General features: G+C 47.7%; 1 protein-coding gene across 7 annotated transcripts in view; it reads left to right on the top strand.

The window, feature by feature from the left end:
- Positions 1 to 14634, top strand: part of LOC111160260 (ring finger protein 157) — an 81716-nt gene that overhangs the window by 51744 nt on the left and 15338 nt on the right. For 3 of the 7 annotated variants that reach the window (XM_022523194.1, XM_022523193.1, XM_022523197.1), the window contains exons 3-13: positions 1804 to 1878; positions 2231 to 2319; positions 6279 to 6425; positions 6878 to 6995; positions 7437 to 7503; positions 7782 to 7825; positions 8204 to 8251; positions 10829 to 10900; positions 11405 to 11564; positions 11713 to 11825; positions 14327 to 14565. In XM_022523194.1, coding sequence (XP_022378902.1) covers positions 1804 to 1878; positions 2231 to 2319; positions 6279 to 6425; positions 6878 to 6995; positions 7437 to 7503; positions 7782 to 7825; positions 8204 to 8251; positions 10829 to 10900; positions 11405 to 11564; positions 11713 to 11825; positions 14327 to 14565 — 1172 coding nt within the window. Of the gene's footprint in view, positions 1 to 1803; positions 1879 to 2230; positions 2320 to 6278; positions 6426 to 6877; positions 6996 to 7436; positions 7504 to 7781; positions 7826 to 8203; positions 8252 to 10828; positions 10901 to 11404; positions 11565 to 11712; positions 11826 to 14326; positions 14566 to 14634 lie in introns of those variants that run through there. The other 4 variants (XM_022523198.1, XM_022523195.1, XM_022523196.1 and 1 more) reach the window with 2 other exon arrangements.

Here is a 14634-nt window from a genome sequence, read left to right as displayed (position 1 = left end):
CTTTTCTTTTTTTTTTAAACTCAGGTAGGATTTATGGGTAACTCCCAAGTACCTGTGTAAATGAGTATGATTAACTTTGCTACTCCAGAAAAAAATTTTAATCCCAAAGTCATTTATTTTGGCTTTAGAATAGACTAGCATTTGTGTCGGATTTTCTTGCCTAATTACTTTTTGCTTAAGCTTATTTTAAAATTGTTTTAAATTCCTTTAGTGTGACAGCCTAGGAAAGTGGGGGGTGGGGAAAACGGGCCACAGATAGGATCTGAACTAGAAATTGCAGCTTTCCTATAGAAAAGCCTCCTCATATGCTGCCAGTGGGAGAGCAAAATTGGAATCAGCTTTCTGGAGAACAATTTGGCAAAATATTTTTTAAAGTCTTAAAAATATGCTTACTCTTTGATCCAGTAATTCCACTTCTAGGAATTTGTCCTAAGGAAGTAATCAAACAAGCACGCAGAAATGGAGGAACAAGGCACTCACCACAACATCTGTATCGGCAAAAAAAGAAGAAGAAAAGTGTAAAACCAATGGAAAACATTGAATACTATGAAACTGACTAAATAAAAGATGTCCCTTTCTCCAATGTAGTAATAATGTTGTCTGATTATAGACTTTTGAAACATTTACCACATCTTTCTAAGTGAAAGCGAGAATAAAACAGTGGGCACAGTTTGAAACTGTGCCTAGACACAGAGTAGGGTAGGTGAGTAGCTGGACAGATGGGAGGATGGATGCCTATCTGGAGAGACACATGCTACAGAGTTAACTTTAGTATTGCCAAGTGGTGAAATTGTAGCCGATTTTATACTTTTTGTGTTTTTCAAATTTTCTGCTTGAATTGTATTACTTTGTAATTAGAAAAACGAACAGTCCTAATATTTTAAAAGAATATGCGTGTAGTGTATCAATGAATAAGGTCAGTGTTGCTATATAATACCCACAAAGTGGGTGACGTAAACACGCGTAATGTAGACTAAATGTGTTTACTTCAGCGTCTCATTCATGCAAGTGAATTATCAACAATCATACTGAACACATAAAATCAGATGTACCTTAGATTAAATTATGTTTCCCAAGAAAAATAACCACATTCAGCAAAAATCTGTGAAGGTACAGTTAGGGGATCATGTGAGTGTCCTATTTCTGATCCCAGCGCTAGGAGGTAGACACTTCTAGAACTAGGAGTACTGCAGTTTCGCCAAGCTACAAAGACTGGCCAGCGGATTTTCTCGGAATTTTGTGTAAAAAATGTTTATTGTCCAGGGCACCTGGGTGGCTCAGTGGGTTAAGCCTCTGCCTTCGGCTCAGATCATGGTCTCGGGGTCCTGGGATCGAATCCCTCATCGGGCTCTCTGCTCAGCAGGGAGCCTGCTTCCCCCTCTCTCTGCCTGCCTCTCTACCTACTTGTGATCTCTGTCTGTCAAATAAATAAATTAAATATTAAAATAAATAAATAAAAATAAAATAAAAAATTTAAAAAATGTTTATTGTCCAGATAACACTAGAATACTGACAGCGTTTAAAAATCATTCTTAATAGTCTGAAAGCAAACCCCACTTAAGTCTTGTACTGTGTCCCCCTCCGTATCTCAATTTCATCATCCACAACTCCCCATCCCAATGGGGAAAGAGTGAAAGTGTAAGGTAAATGACAGACAATCATAAACCTTTGATGACCCCAAAATAGCTCTTGGCTCCCATTTTCAGGAACTCTGCTTTACATAACCAGCTGCGGGGAGAATTTGTTCTTCACTGTTTGCAGCCTCGGCTCTGTACACACGATGGGGTTCTCTTTTATTTGCAGTTCCTAAATGCCGAAGACACCATGTGGTTTCACGGAAGGAAAAAACCATGCAGGTCTGGCTCCCTGTTGTCTCAGGTCAGATGGAAAAGCCTTTTGTGATTAACTCGGCCACAGTGTGTCCTTTGGTATTTGGAACTTCAGTGGGAGTTATTAGCTATCCACATTTTGAATGCTGACTCAAATAAGCTGCCTACGGTGGAAAAAGCAGATAAACCTAGGCCTTTTGACGCCAAATAGAATCCCCGTTCGCCCACTGGCCGTGACCTTGAGCAAGTTCACTTAACATGTCGGGTCTCCGTGTCCTCACTTAGTTAGGAGAGTTGTGCCTTCCTATCTCACCTTGAAAGGCTGTTCTTTGTCAGCCCTGGTGGGGGACAGTTACCCATCTCTCTAAACACACTGCCTTCTCCCACTTTGTTTCTCACAGTTTCCTTATGCTGCCCCGCCTCCCCAAGAGCCTGTAAAGACTCTGAGAAGCCTGGTCAACATCCGGAAGGACACGCTAAGACTCGTAAAGTAAGTTTCCCCGGGGCGGGGGGGCTCACCCAGGTTTTGGTGCAGCACAGCCAACTCACCCCAGAGACTTAGGAAGCAATTTCTGCAAGACGCAGAGTCTGATCCCCCCCGGGGCTCGGGGATGTGAACCCCTCCCCCGGCAGTGACTGAGCAGTCCCCGTCCATGTCCACGGAGATTAGGTCTCCCCGCATCCAGATTATTCAGAACTTGGCGTCTGTGTTTGTGGAGGACTTGTCCCTTTCCTGGAAGCAGTCCTTATTATCCTTGTTTTACGATTTTAAAAAAAAAAAAAAAGAAGAATTATTGAGGGAAAAACTGAATTTTGCAGCTGCTTCAGCAAGCCTAGGGGAAAATGGGATATTTGAGGTTGGAATATAAAATCCTTGTTTTACTGCTTACATTTACTCGTCATCTCCTGTGTCCTCCCTCTGAGGAACTCGTAGTGCTGATTGGTTAATCGTCATCAATATTAATTCTCATCAACATTTGCCTTCTCTGTGCCATCCCCAAGACAGTGTAATTTTGACACTGTTGCTCAGGGTAGCAGGCCAGTCTGCTGAGGCTCTCAGTGCTCCCCTGGGAAGACGGATTTGGCGAGGGCAAATCACGGGTCCCAGATTTCTCTAAATGGACAAGAAAGATGTCAGTCCTGTTAGTATTAGGAAGTTTATTCCTCTCAGATAATTGTTTTAATATAACTTCATGAAGGTATAACTCACATGCTGTACCATTCGCCCTTTGAAGTGTACAGTCCAGTGGTTTTTAGTATATTCAGAGTTGTGCGATCATCACTACTGTTGAATTTTAGAACAGAAGAGACCCTGAGCTCACTGGGGGTGAGTCCACACGTCCCCCGAAACCCTCTTCAGAACCTAAGCAACCGCTAATTTACTGTCTGTCCTTCGCTCTTCATTTTTATATTTCATTTGTCCCTGAAGTTTTGACTGCTTCCCCAACTATTCCCCCAGCCCTGGAGTCCGCCCTAGGGACCAGGCAGCCGTGGAGGTGCTCTGCCGGGGAGCTGCCCGCAGCTGGGCCTCGCCCTCCCTGGGGCCCTTCGCCCTCCCTCGGGGGGCCCCGTGACAGCAGAATGGATTGAGGCTCCCGAGGCCAGACTCTGCACCTTGTTTCTCTCTCATCACACGTGGCTGTGGCTCAAGGGCCGGGGCTCCAGCAAGTGCCGTGCTGGGAGGCCCTAGCTGAACCCGCCTGCCTGGAAGCCGAAGACCAGCCTGCTTCCCAGCCCTTCCAGCTGCCCTCGAGCACCTCGATCACACTCGTCCTCGAGCTTCAGGCTTCCCACCCGTAGAGACTGCACCATACTTCACCTCTCATGGCTGTTGTCAAGGTTCAACAAGATAATGGGAGGAAAAACACCTACTATTCAATAACCGTTAGACTGAAGAGTGTTCTTGCTCTGTTTTTCCGAGATTACGGGAATAGGGTAGATTCTGAGTCACAGACTTCCAGGGAAAGATGGATGATTGAACATCTTTTGCTTCCAGCCAAAACCCACCAGTAAGAGCATTGTTTAAAAGGATTAATCCAGAAGGACTGGGGGAATGGGAAAGGAACACCAGCAGTGTGGTGTAGGGACGAGAACAAAGGCAAGTGTTAAATAACTTAGCAGGCCACGGAGATGAGAATCCTGAGTGAGCGGAAGGAAAAGCTGATAATCACCCACTTAAACTGTTACCCCCCGAGGGCTCAGGAACTGGCAGTACCAGGAGCTCTGGACGCTGAGGTGGAGGGCGAAAATGAAGACGATTGGTGGGAAGCTTGCTGAGGGGCCGTCAGATCCCCTCCCTTATGCTGCACAGCCAGAGCTGCCCTCCCCACACCCTGGCCAAAGGCCGGAAGACAATTCTCAGTGGAAAAGTTAAAACACAGACTGGACTCGGGGGACCCCGGCACAACTAAAGTTGAGTTCAGTACTAAAAATGGGGGTTAAGTGAATTTAGGTACACTGGATGTTGAGCCCTCCAGCCTGCCCCCCTCACATCTTCTGCCCCCAGGCCCTTGTCCAAAGAGAAGAACACTGTCTCTGAGGAATAGGACCCTCCCAGACAGGAATACCAAAGAGAATGGCTTTGGAGATTCCTCCAAAGACCCAGATCGGGCCCTGGGGAAGCCCAGGGTCCCCAAACCACACCATGCACTCAGAGTTCCAATAATGGTCTTTTTTTTTTTTTTTTTTTTAAGATTTTATTTATTTATTTGACAGAGCATAAGCAGCGGGAGAGGCAGAGGGAGAGGGAGAAGTTGGCTGCCCGCTGAGCAGGGAGCCTGACGTGGGGCTCTATCCCAAGACCTCAGGGTGGTGACCTAAGCCAAAGGCAGACACTTAACTAACTGATGCACCAGGCACCTCTGGGGTTTTAAATGTCTTAAATAGGAGCAAACAACCAAAGATTCTTAGGTGCGTAGGAAAACCTGTAATATGAAAGACCAAGGCAGAACAAACCAACAGGAAAAAAGGTTCAGAAATTAAAACTGTAGTAGCCGACATGAAAAAGCCAATGGAACAGAAGAGGAAAAGTCGAAATAGTCCAGAAAGTGGGGCCGAAAGGTTGAGATACAGAAAAGAGGAAAGATACAAAGAATAGAGGGCCAGTGTACAAGGTCCCACATGCAACTAATGATTCTGGAAAGAGAAGAGAGAATATAGAAGGAAGGAGATCATCATTAATGACTGAATAATTTAAGGAAACTTCCCCAAACCAGAGGGCCTGAGTTTCCAAATGGCAGGGACCACTGGAGCGCCCAGCTCAGTGGATGGTAAGGCAGAGATCGTACATCAGAGGAGAACAGGATCAGCGATTGGAATGGCTTCTTCTTGGGAGCAACGCTAGAAGCTGAGAGATAATGCGGCAATACTCCAAATGTCTTTTTTAGAAGTATTTATACCCTAGAACTCCTTATTCAACCGGACTTTCATTGCAGTGTGACTGTAGAGTAAAATCTCTCAAAGAGTTTATCCCTCCAACTCATCCTTTTCCAGGAGGCTAGTGGAAGAGGAGCCCTGCCACAGGGAAGGCGTACCCCGAGGAAGAAGGCAGGAGATGTGGGAAAGAGGTGGCGGGCCCTCCCCAGGGTCATGGGGGAGGCTGGTTCTGAGAGGCTGTGTGCTGGCTCAGAGAGCCTGGGGTCCAGAGAGCATCTCGAGAAGACAAAATGCACAGAACGCTTGGTGCTTTTGAATGTGGAGAGAGACATGTAACCAACCAGAAAAGGACTAGGGTGTGGGTGAGTGAAAAGGACATAGGACACTGAGCCACTGAAGTAAGAAATGAGCCCAGATTCCAAGAAAAACTGACGCAGGAAAAGACAATCAGCGACCACTCTGTGGCTAAGCTGATCATGTTAATATAAACCCAGTAATGCAGACACAAAGGTGCTGAGCTCCCGGAATCATGATGTGCACGCTTTGGGGCAGGGGGCGTACTCATATGGGGCCGCTTGAGGGAAGTGAAAGAAATCCTGGCTCCCGTGGTAGGAGGTCCATGGATAACACCTGAAACTGAAGTCAAGAATCACACAAGCATGTTCTGTAGGAACACACAGGTGAATGCCAAAATGGTCAGCTGGAAGAGGTAGAGATGGTCTCTGAAAAGGAGGGGAAGGGGTGGGGCCTGCTGCTTTTGTGACAAGCCTTGTGGAAACTGTGAGTAGAAACTTTGATTACAGTAAAAACAAAACAAAGCAAAACAAAAGGGGGGCTGGCCAATGCCCAAGTGTTCACGGTAGCTCTATGAAGTATCAGACACCACTGAAATGCCCCCCGTAGTGGCCTTGAGGGACTCCGCTGTCGTTCAGAATGAAGATGTGGGCGTAAGTCTATGACCATGGAGAGAAGCTCATAATGTAGTAAGTTTAAATACACGTGTGTCTGTGTGTGTGTGTATTTAAAAATACTGATTTGCTCTCCCCAAAGTGCTGAGTCTTTGTGGTTTCCCAGGTGTGCAGAGGAAGTGAAGACCGCTGGAGAAGAGGCCGGCAGGGCTAAGGTCCACTACAACGTGGAGTTCACCTTCGACACGGACGCCCGGGTGGCCATCACCATCTACTATCAAGCCACGGAAGAGTTCCAGAATGGGATTGCCAGGTGAGAATGAGAGACCAGGTGAGCCGAGTCCTCCCCAGACGGGCGAGGGTCCACACCTTCCCCACTCGACCATGGAAGAAAATCTTCTACCACGAGGTGAAATCTGGCTCTTGAATTTGGGTTTTCTTCTCCAGAGCCCCACCTTTTCACCTTTTCCCTTCAAACTGTGCCATTGTGTGCCGTGGCAAGGGGCAGCGGAACCTTTTATGTCATCAAGATGCTATTAAACATCCATTAAGATGCCTTTTTGGGGATGGTGGGTTGAATGGATAAGTTTAGCGGCCTGATCAAGCAGGAGCAAAGGAAACAGACAATGAAGGAAATATTTTCTGTCCTATCCTTTTCTGTCCCTAGAGCCTGTTGATGTTGAGACCAGGCGTGGGACAGAGGAAACAGTCCCTCCGTCTGGGCTAGATACTGACTTTCGCTCTGCTTCCCTCTTCGCTCAACAGCTACATCCCCAAAGACAACAGCCTACAGTCGGAGACGGTGCACTACAAGCGCGGGGTCTGTCAGCAGTTCTGCCTGCCCTCCCACACCGTGGACCCCTCCGAGTGGGCGGAGGAGGAGGTCAGTGGCCTCTGGGACCAGGCGATGGGCTGCTGGGCAGAGGCTCAGGAACAGGGACCTAGGGCCTCATCTGGACTACAGCCAGCAGGTCCCCTGTCCCCCATGCTTGAAGACCACACTGTCCTTCAGCCCTGTGACTCCTTCCCCCCCTTAAGATAGGCCCAACACCCTTAACTTTTCTGTTCCAAAGGAGCCCATTCACCTCAGATACTTGGAGAAAGCCAGGAGCCTGCAAGGAATCTGCAAAGTTAGAGGGTTTCATAGCCACAAGGCTTTAGAAAGAAACAGTGGCCTTCCACGGGACAGACTCAGGTGGTCACGAGGTTGAGGAATGAGAGCACAGATGAATTAATGCATCTTGACGACATCTCCTTCCCTGATGGATTACTGTGTCATCTCAACATGCTAAGTCCTTTTTTCTTTCCTTTTCTTTCCCGTTAGCTTGGCTTTGATCTGGACCGAGAAGTTTACCCTTTAGTGGTCCATGCCGTGGTGGATGAAGGAGACGGTAATGGGCACCTTTTATCTTCTTCCGCTGTACACGCTGCCCTTTGGTGGTGCACGAAGGACAGGCCCTCTCCGTGGGGCCCGGGCAGGCGGTCCCTGGGTCCCTGTCCTCAGGCGGACGAGAGCAGCATGGATTACAGAGTGTGACCCTTCTCACAGCCCGGAGCATCGGTTCCCGGGCACAGGGAATCGGGGAAGTTAGAAGGCCAGCGAGGTGTGTTGGGCTTTCTTCCTCATCCATGTGCCTTTGTTTATTTATTTATTTTTTTTTTTTTCCAGAGTATTTTGGCCATTGCCATGTACTGCTGGGCACTTTCGAAAAGGTGAGTAACTTTACGGGGCCTCGCTTTATTCCATTTAACTGGCTTTCGTGCGGGGTCTCGGGCAGCCCTGTTTGCGGCTGCCTGAGTTGCAGCAGGATGGGTCCGGCTCGGAGGCTGTGGTCAAGCCAAAGGAGCCTCACGCCGGGGGCTGCCCTTGGGTCTAGTGCCAGCCCTGCTACCAATTCGCTGCGTGACCTGCAGCTCTGAGCCCTCGGTTTCCTCTTCTTCGAATGGAAAGATCACACTGGATACTTGGAAGGCCCTGCGAGTGTGAGGGAGGCGTCTGTAATCCCACGCGTGTATACTCCAGGGCAGCAACCAAGAACACCTGTGCCTTCTTGCCCTCCTCCGGGTCATAACGGTCCTCTTTCATTCCAGCACACGGATGGAACTTTCTGCGTCAAGCCCCTCAAACAGAAACAAGTGGTAAGTATTGGACAGCCAGGGCTCCTTGGTGTCCCCCCCACCCTTCTTTCTTTTGATCGCTCATTCTCTTTTTTTCTCTTTCGCTAAGCCCCCTTCTTTCTCTCCCACTGACCCCCCCTTTTTTAATCAAAGAAAAGTGAAAAAGGGAGTACTTTTGTATGTTAGAAACTCCTTGGGTGGCCTGAAAGGAATACTGATTTGGGGTGTCTTTATTGTTCCAGAATTGTTGGTGTTGAGGCGGCCATTATCTGAGCAAAGGACTTAAGAAATGAAAGGACAAGATTTGTCTCTTGACATTAGGTTTCGGGAGAGTTCTTTTTATTTAAAATGCCAGGGTGAGAAACATTCCAAGCTGAAGGATAAAGTGTTGGGGTCCAATTCAGAGCCAATTAGGGCCCTTGGCTTAATTCATCCCACCACTGCTTTTCTAAATCCCAAGTTTACTGGCCATCTGCCCCCTTTCCAGAATGACCAGCAAGTTATGTGTATGTCTGCTCCTAACCCCCACTGGGTCCCAGCACTTTTTTTTTTTCCCACTTTTGCCCAAGCAGAAGCAGAGTCAGTGAGGAGGGGAGAATGGGGTCAGGGGCATCGGCAGGACCCCCTGCAGGTGGGTGATAGAGGTCTGAATTCTGTATTGTTCATTCTTGGGGGTTAAGTGTTCTCCCGTCTTCATGAGGTCAATAGCAGTCAATAACACCTGAACATAAATTTGTTGATAATATCCTTTCCAATTTAATCGATCAGTAAGTTGAAACAAGTTTTAAAAGGCAGAGGAGAAAACAGATCCTGAGCCCAGGATACTGCCTAGGAAGGCCAAGCCTTGGTGAGTTGGCTCATGGGGCGGCCTTGTTCTCCAGGACGCCTAGAAAGGCTAGGGAACTGAAGGTAAATGATTTGTCTATTTTCCTATTGCTAGCTTGACATTAGCAACAGACTTTCAAACTGGAGAGTGGGTATGAAATCAGTGACAGGCTCAGTCTTAGGGGAGGGGATCAATAGGGGACAGGTGAAGCAGAGGGAGGTATGGGCTCACACAGAGAGACAAGGGAAGAGCCTGTTTTGGCACTGACATGGCCCAGGCTAGGGCAAGTGGGCATTGAAGTTGAGGGTTTTTTTTTTTTTAATTTTTTTTTAAAGATTTTATTTATTTATTTGACAGACAGAGATCACAGGTAGGCAGAGAGGCAGGCACAGAGAGAGGAGGAAGCAGGCTCCCTGCTGAGCAGAGAGCTCAATGCGGGGCTCGATCCCAGGACCCTGAGACCATGACCTGAGCTGAAGGCAGAGGCTTAATCCACTGAGCCACCCAGGCGCCCCTGAAGTTGAGGTTTTAAGGGTTAGGGAGAAGAGGGCTCCTTGGCCATGTGGGTGATGGGGTGGCTCGTGCAGGTGGAGGGGCTCAGTTGTCTCCCCTTCAAGATCCTACTGTCTTTCTGTCTCTCTTCTCCTGTTTTCCCTTCCACTCCTCCCCTTGCCTGTTTCTCCTCTTTCTTTCTCTGTTCCATTCTTTAATAATAAAAATAATAATATTTTTAAAGATTTATTTCTTTACAGGGCACCAGGGTGGCTCAGTTGTTTAAGCGTCCAACTCTTGATTTCAGCTCAGGTCATGATCTCAGGGTGGTGGGACCCAACCCTGCCTCCGGCTCCGTGCTCAGCGGGGCGTCTGCTACAGATTCTCTCTCTTCCCCTTCCCCAGCTCCTCCCCCTGCCTGTGTGCTTTCTCGCTCTAAAAATAAATTAATCTTTAAAAAATAAAATCTTTTTGAGAAAAGATTTATTTTAGAGAGCGCGCACGAGGCAGTGGGGGAGAGAGAAGCTTTAGCAGACTCTGTGCTCAGCATGGAGCCCAGTGCGGGCTCAAAGTCGCCACCCTGAGATGGTGACCTGAGCTGAAGCCAGGAGTCAGGTGCTTACCTGACTGAGCCCCCCAGACAACCCCCATCCCTTTATTTTTGTAATGTCCGCACTTAATGTCTGTTACATAGCCAACACTTTAATTTTGATGCATAGGCTCCATCCTTTTGCTAGTCTCTGCCCTTCTTAACTCTGCTTTCCTGTCTGTGACCTTGAGCTGTGGCACATGAATTAGTGTTGCATTCGTGAACTTTTGTGCTCCCTCTTGGGCAGAATGGTGGGTGGATTAAACATTTGATTTTCGGGGCGCCTGGGTGGCTCAGTGGGTTGAAGCCTCTGCCTTCAGCTCAGGTCATGATCCCAGGGTCCTGGGATCGAGCCCCGCATCGGGCTCTCTGCTCAGCGGGGAGCCTGCTTCCTCCTCTCTCTCTGCCTGTCTCTCTGCCTACTTGTGATCTCTATCTGTCAAATGAATAAATTTAAAAAAAAAATCTTTAAAAAAAAAAAACAAAAACAAAAAAAAAAAAAACATTTGATTTTCGTTTCCCTGTCAGAGGGAGAGCATAAGGAAATAAGAGCACCCTTTACTTGTCTAGGCCTTTGATTTTTTTCATTGTGAGTCAGTAGCCCCTGGTTACCAGAGAAGGTTGAGGGACGAGTTCCCACTTTCTCTCCGTCCAGTCAACCTGCCCTTGAACTTTGCTGTTTGCTCTTCAGGTAGATGGGGTCAGCTACCTCCTTCAGGAGATCTATGGAATCGAAAACAAGTACAACACACAGGATTCTAAGGCAGGTTCTACCCCAAATTCTGAATGTGCTTTTCCCGGGAGGCGGAGGGAGAAACGCTTTGGTGAAACTCGGATCCAGGGAGTCGGCGTGCTGAACTCTGGAATCAGTTAGGTCCGAGGAGGGGATTTTCTTCCTCATTCCAGATGCTTATGCTTATATTGCTCTGGAAATGAAAAGTTTCGGCAGGTTTGGATGAGTTCCCCTGCAGAGCCCCGGCCGCCCATTACCGGGCTCCCCTGCAGTGTTCCTGCGTGGCCCCCCACCCTTCCCTGTGTGGTCGCCTTACTCCGCCGCCCCGACAGTCTGATCCCGTAGGACAGCTTGAGAGAAGCAGCTCCCAGAATACGGGAAACCCAGTATGCGAATGCACGTGCTAAAGTGCGAAGTAAATGTAGGATACGGTTCTCGCTCCTCATCTCCACTCCTCAGGCAAGCTGCTTGCAAAGAACAGAGAGGACACGAATGTCTTTGTGTCACTGGCTCCGTTTCTATCTCCTGGGACAGGCGGCTGAGGATGAAGTAAGCGATAACAGTGCTGAGTGTGTGGTGTGTCTCTCAGATGTCCGGGACACCTTGATCCTGCCCTGTCGCCACCTCTGCTTGTGTAACACGTGTGCTGACACCCTGCGCTACCAGGCCAACAACTGTCCCATCTGCCGACTGCGTGAGTCCCAGAGCCCTAGGCCGAGACCCGCCAGGAGGGTCTGCAAACTGCCCGCCCCCCGGAGGGGGGACTGTGGTTTCTGCCCGGGCTCCCATTCATCCTGACTTCTGTTACCAGGATGGCCTGATGATCTGTTCCCTTCTTGTAGCCTTCCGGGCGCTGCTTCAGATCCGGGCCATGAGGAAAAAATTGGGCCCCTTGTCCCCAGCCAGCTTTAACCCCATCATCTCGTCCCAGACGTCTGACTCAGAGGAGCATTCGGTGAGTTGGGCCGGACACGGGACCACCCGGGAACCAAGCGCTCTGGTCCCCTCGCTGGCCCTGTGCACCTTTCATCCTTCTTTACTTGACTTTGCGACAAGTAATTAAACCTTGGCACGCTGCAGTGTTCAGTCAGCTGGCTGAGGTCACGTTGTGTTAAAACCAACCAGTATTACAGCGGAAAATTGGATACTGATCATTAAATCCCCCTTTTCCTTCTGGAACTCGGCTCCCGTTAATATTTACCCTGCCTGGAGAAGTCTGCTCCCAGCCTCACCCTAGTCCGGGAGCTCCCCCGCCCAAAGCAGGAACAAGGGCGTGATTGTCTTGCATTTGAATACAATTTACTATGTTTATCTGGGTCATTGAAGGAGGTAACTGTTTTTCTTGATCCCATTTCATGGCTCCAGCAACTGGGAGCCAAGTGGTTGATACACTTCGCTTCCGCTTCCGTGTCCCGTGAAAAGAGATAGTGCTGGAAGGCAGCCTCGAGGCTGTGAGGTCCTAGCAGACGCCATCTTCAGATTCACTCACGAGTGGAGGAGAGTCGTCCTTCCATACGTGGTATTAGGATAACTAGTTAGCTATTTAGGGAGGAAAAATCAGCTTAGCACTTCACTCCTTACCAGATTAGCAAATAAATTCCAGACGGAGTAACTAGTTAACTATATTAAAGCAAAACTACATTAAAGCAGAAGTCAAGCAAACCAAACATTAAAGACTGAGAATAAATTCTAGGTGATTCTTTAGTTGGCTTTGAATGGGAGAGGACTCTCCAAACTTAAAAGCAGAGGAACGCTACAGAAGAAAAAAAAGTGTAGATTTTACCACATAAAAATATTAAAAGTTCAGATGTGTAAAAAGGATTAAAATTAAAAGGCGAACCATGAATCATTTAAAGAAAAAAAAAGTCTTCGCAACGTTTATATCAGAGAGAAGCCTAATATCTTTGCCGTGGCTCCTATGAATCAAACAGAAATAAATGGACAAAGGATACTATTTAAGACTCTCAGGAGTGGGGGGAAAAATTAAGATTATAAAAAAAAATCCTCAGAAGAGGATGCTTAGCTGGTTAAATATCTTTTTTTTAGTTAATCATATTAAAAATCTAAAATATACGAATTAAAATGAGATACCATTTTTCACCTTTCAGATTCGACAGCTTTTTAAAAGAGACTCCATGGCAGTGGGGGTGGGGGGCATCTGGGTGGCACAGTCACAGTCCCTGAAGTCTTTGGCTCGGATCAAGATCTTGCGGTCCTGAGATAGAGGCCCCCTTGGGCTCAGTGCTGAGTGAGGAAGGAGTCAGCCTCAGATTCTCCTTCTCCTTCCCCCGCCGCCATTCACTTGCCCCACACAGGCACCTCTGTGTGTTCTCTCTTAGATAGACGGATGGATGGACGGACGGACAGATGGCATGAGCACCTGGGTGGCTCCGTGGGCTGAGCCTCTGCCTTTGACTCAGGTCATGATCCCAGCGTCCTGGAATCGAGTCCCTCATCAGGCTCCCTGCTCAGCCCGGAGCCTGCTTCCCCCTCTGCTAGGTGCTCCCCCCTGCTCGTGCTCTCTCTCTTTCTCTCTCTCTCTGTCAAAGAAATAAATAAAATCTTTAAAAAAAAGAAAGAAAAGAAAACCATTAAAGTAAATAAATAACATCTTTAAAAAAGGGAGAGAGACTTCATGCTGGTGGAAAAGCAGTTAAAATAGGTTCTCTGTCCTGCTTATGGGAGTGTGGCTGGAAGGGTCATTGAAGAAACAAAACAGAGTAGCTGTAAGTATCAAGAGCCTTAAAAATACTTATATCTGATAATGAAAGACCTAAGAATTTAATATCAAGAACACAATCCGGAAAAAAAAGGGTTTTGTGGGAGCACCTCTCTTTTGCTGGATGGATGCTCCCTGATTCACAAATTGCTTAAAAAAGCCAATCGAATCTTCAAAAAAAATAAAGATTTGTGCACAAGGATGTTCCTCAAATGTGGTTTACAGGAGGGAATGTCGGACACAGCTAAATCCCCAGCACCAGCAGAAGAGGTAGGAAATATGGACTCTCTGAAGGGAAATATTTATGTTTGCTGACATATAGGGGATATAAAATTGTTATTTACAGAGTGTAACTTTGTAAACCATACAGAGAAAAAGGTTGGAAGAAAGTGTACCAGAATGGTAATGAAAGTTGTACTTTGGGCAATTTGATTATTAAATCTTCCTTCCCCTCCCCCTTCTTTTTTATCTTCATGTGTTTTTCAAATTTCCTGTAATGAACATATATTTCCATTACAATCAAAAAACAAACACTACTAAGAAGTCCATCTGTAAGCAGAATCTAGGAATATGTGTTTCTTTGACTTTTTCTCATTCTTTGGCCTCTTCTACAGACGCTCCGCTTGCCAGACCCGATGTAAAAGAAAACCTTTTTTCAGTGTAGAGCAAGGAACGCGATCCTGCCGTAAAACAAAGAGTACTTAATTAATTTTTCAACCTGTCTCTGATTCCCCTAGTCCTCAGAGAACATTCCACCAGGTTATGAAGTGGTGTCTCTTCTGGAAGCCCTCAATGGGCCCCTCACCCCATCGCCAGCAGCCCCTGCCCTCCACGTGCTTGGGGACGGCCGCCTGTCGGGAACGCTGCCTGCCTACGGCAGCGAGGCCCATCCGCCCCCCGGCAGGACGCTCCCCCCGCCCGGCCACCTGTCTGACCACAGCAGCCAAGGAATCAAGCTCAAAAAGAGTCTTTCCAGGTGAGTGGTTGGTGCTCAACAGTGGTGCCCCTGGGGTCCCTGGTGACGCGCTTTCACGCGTCTTCCCCT

This window comes from Enhydra lutris, unplaced genomic scaffold, assembly GCF_002288905.1.
Source record: "Enhydra lutris kenyoni isolate GAN:26980312 unplaced genomic scaffold, ASM228890v2 scaffoldscaffold75, whole genome shotgun sequence".
In the NCBI taxonomy this organism is placed as follows: domain Eukaryota; kingdom Metazoa; phylum Chordata; class Mammalia; order Carnivora; family Mustelidae; genus Enhydra; species Enhydra lutris.
Note: the sequence above shows the minus strand (reverse complement) of the source record. Positions and strands in the feature narration are given on the sequence as shown.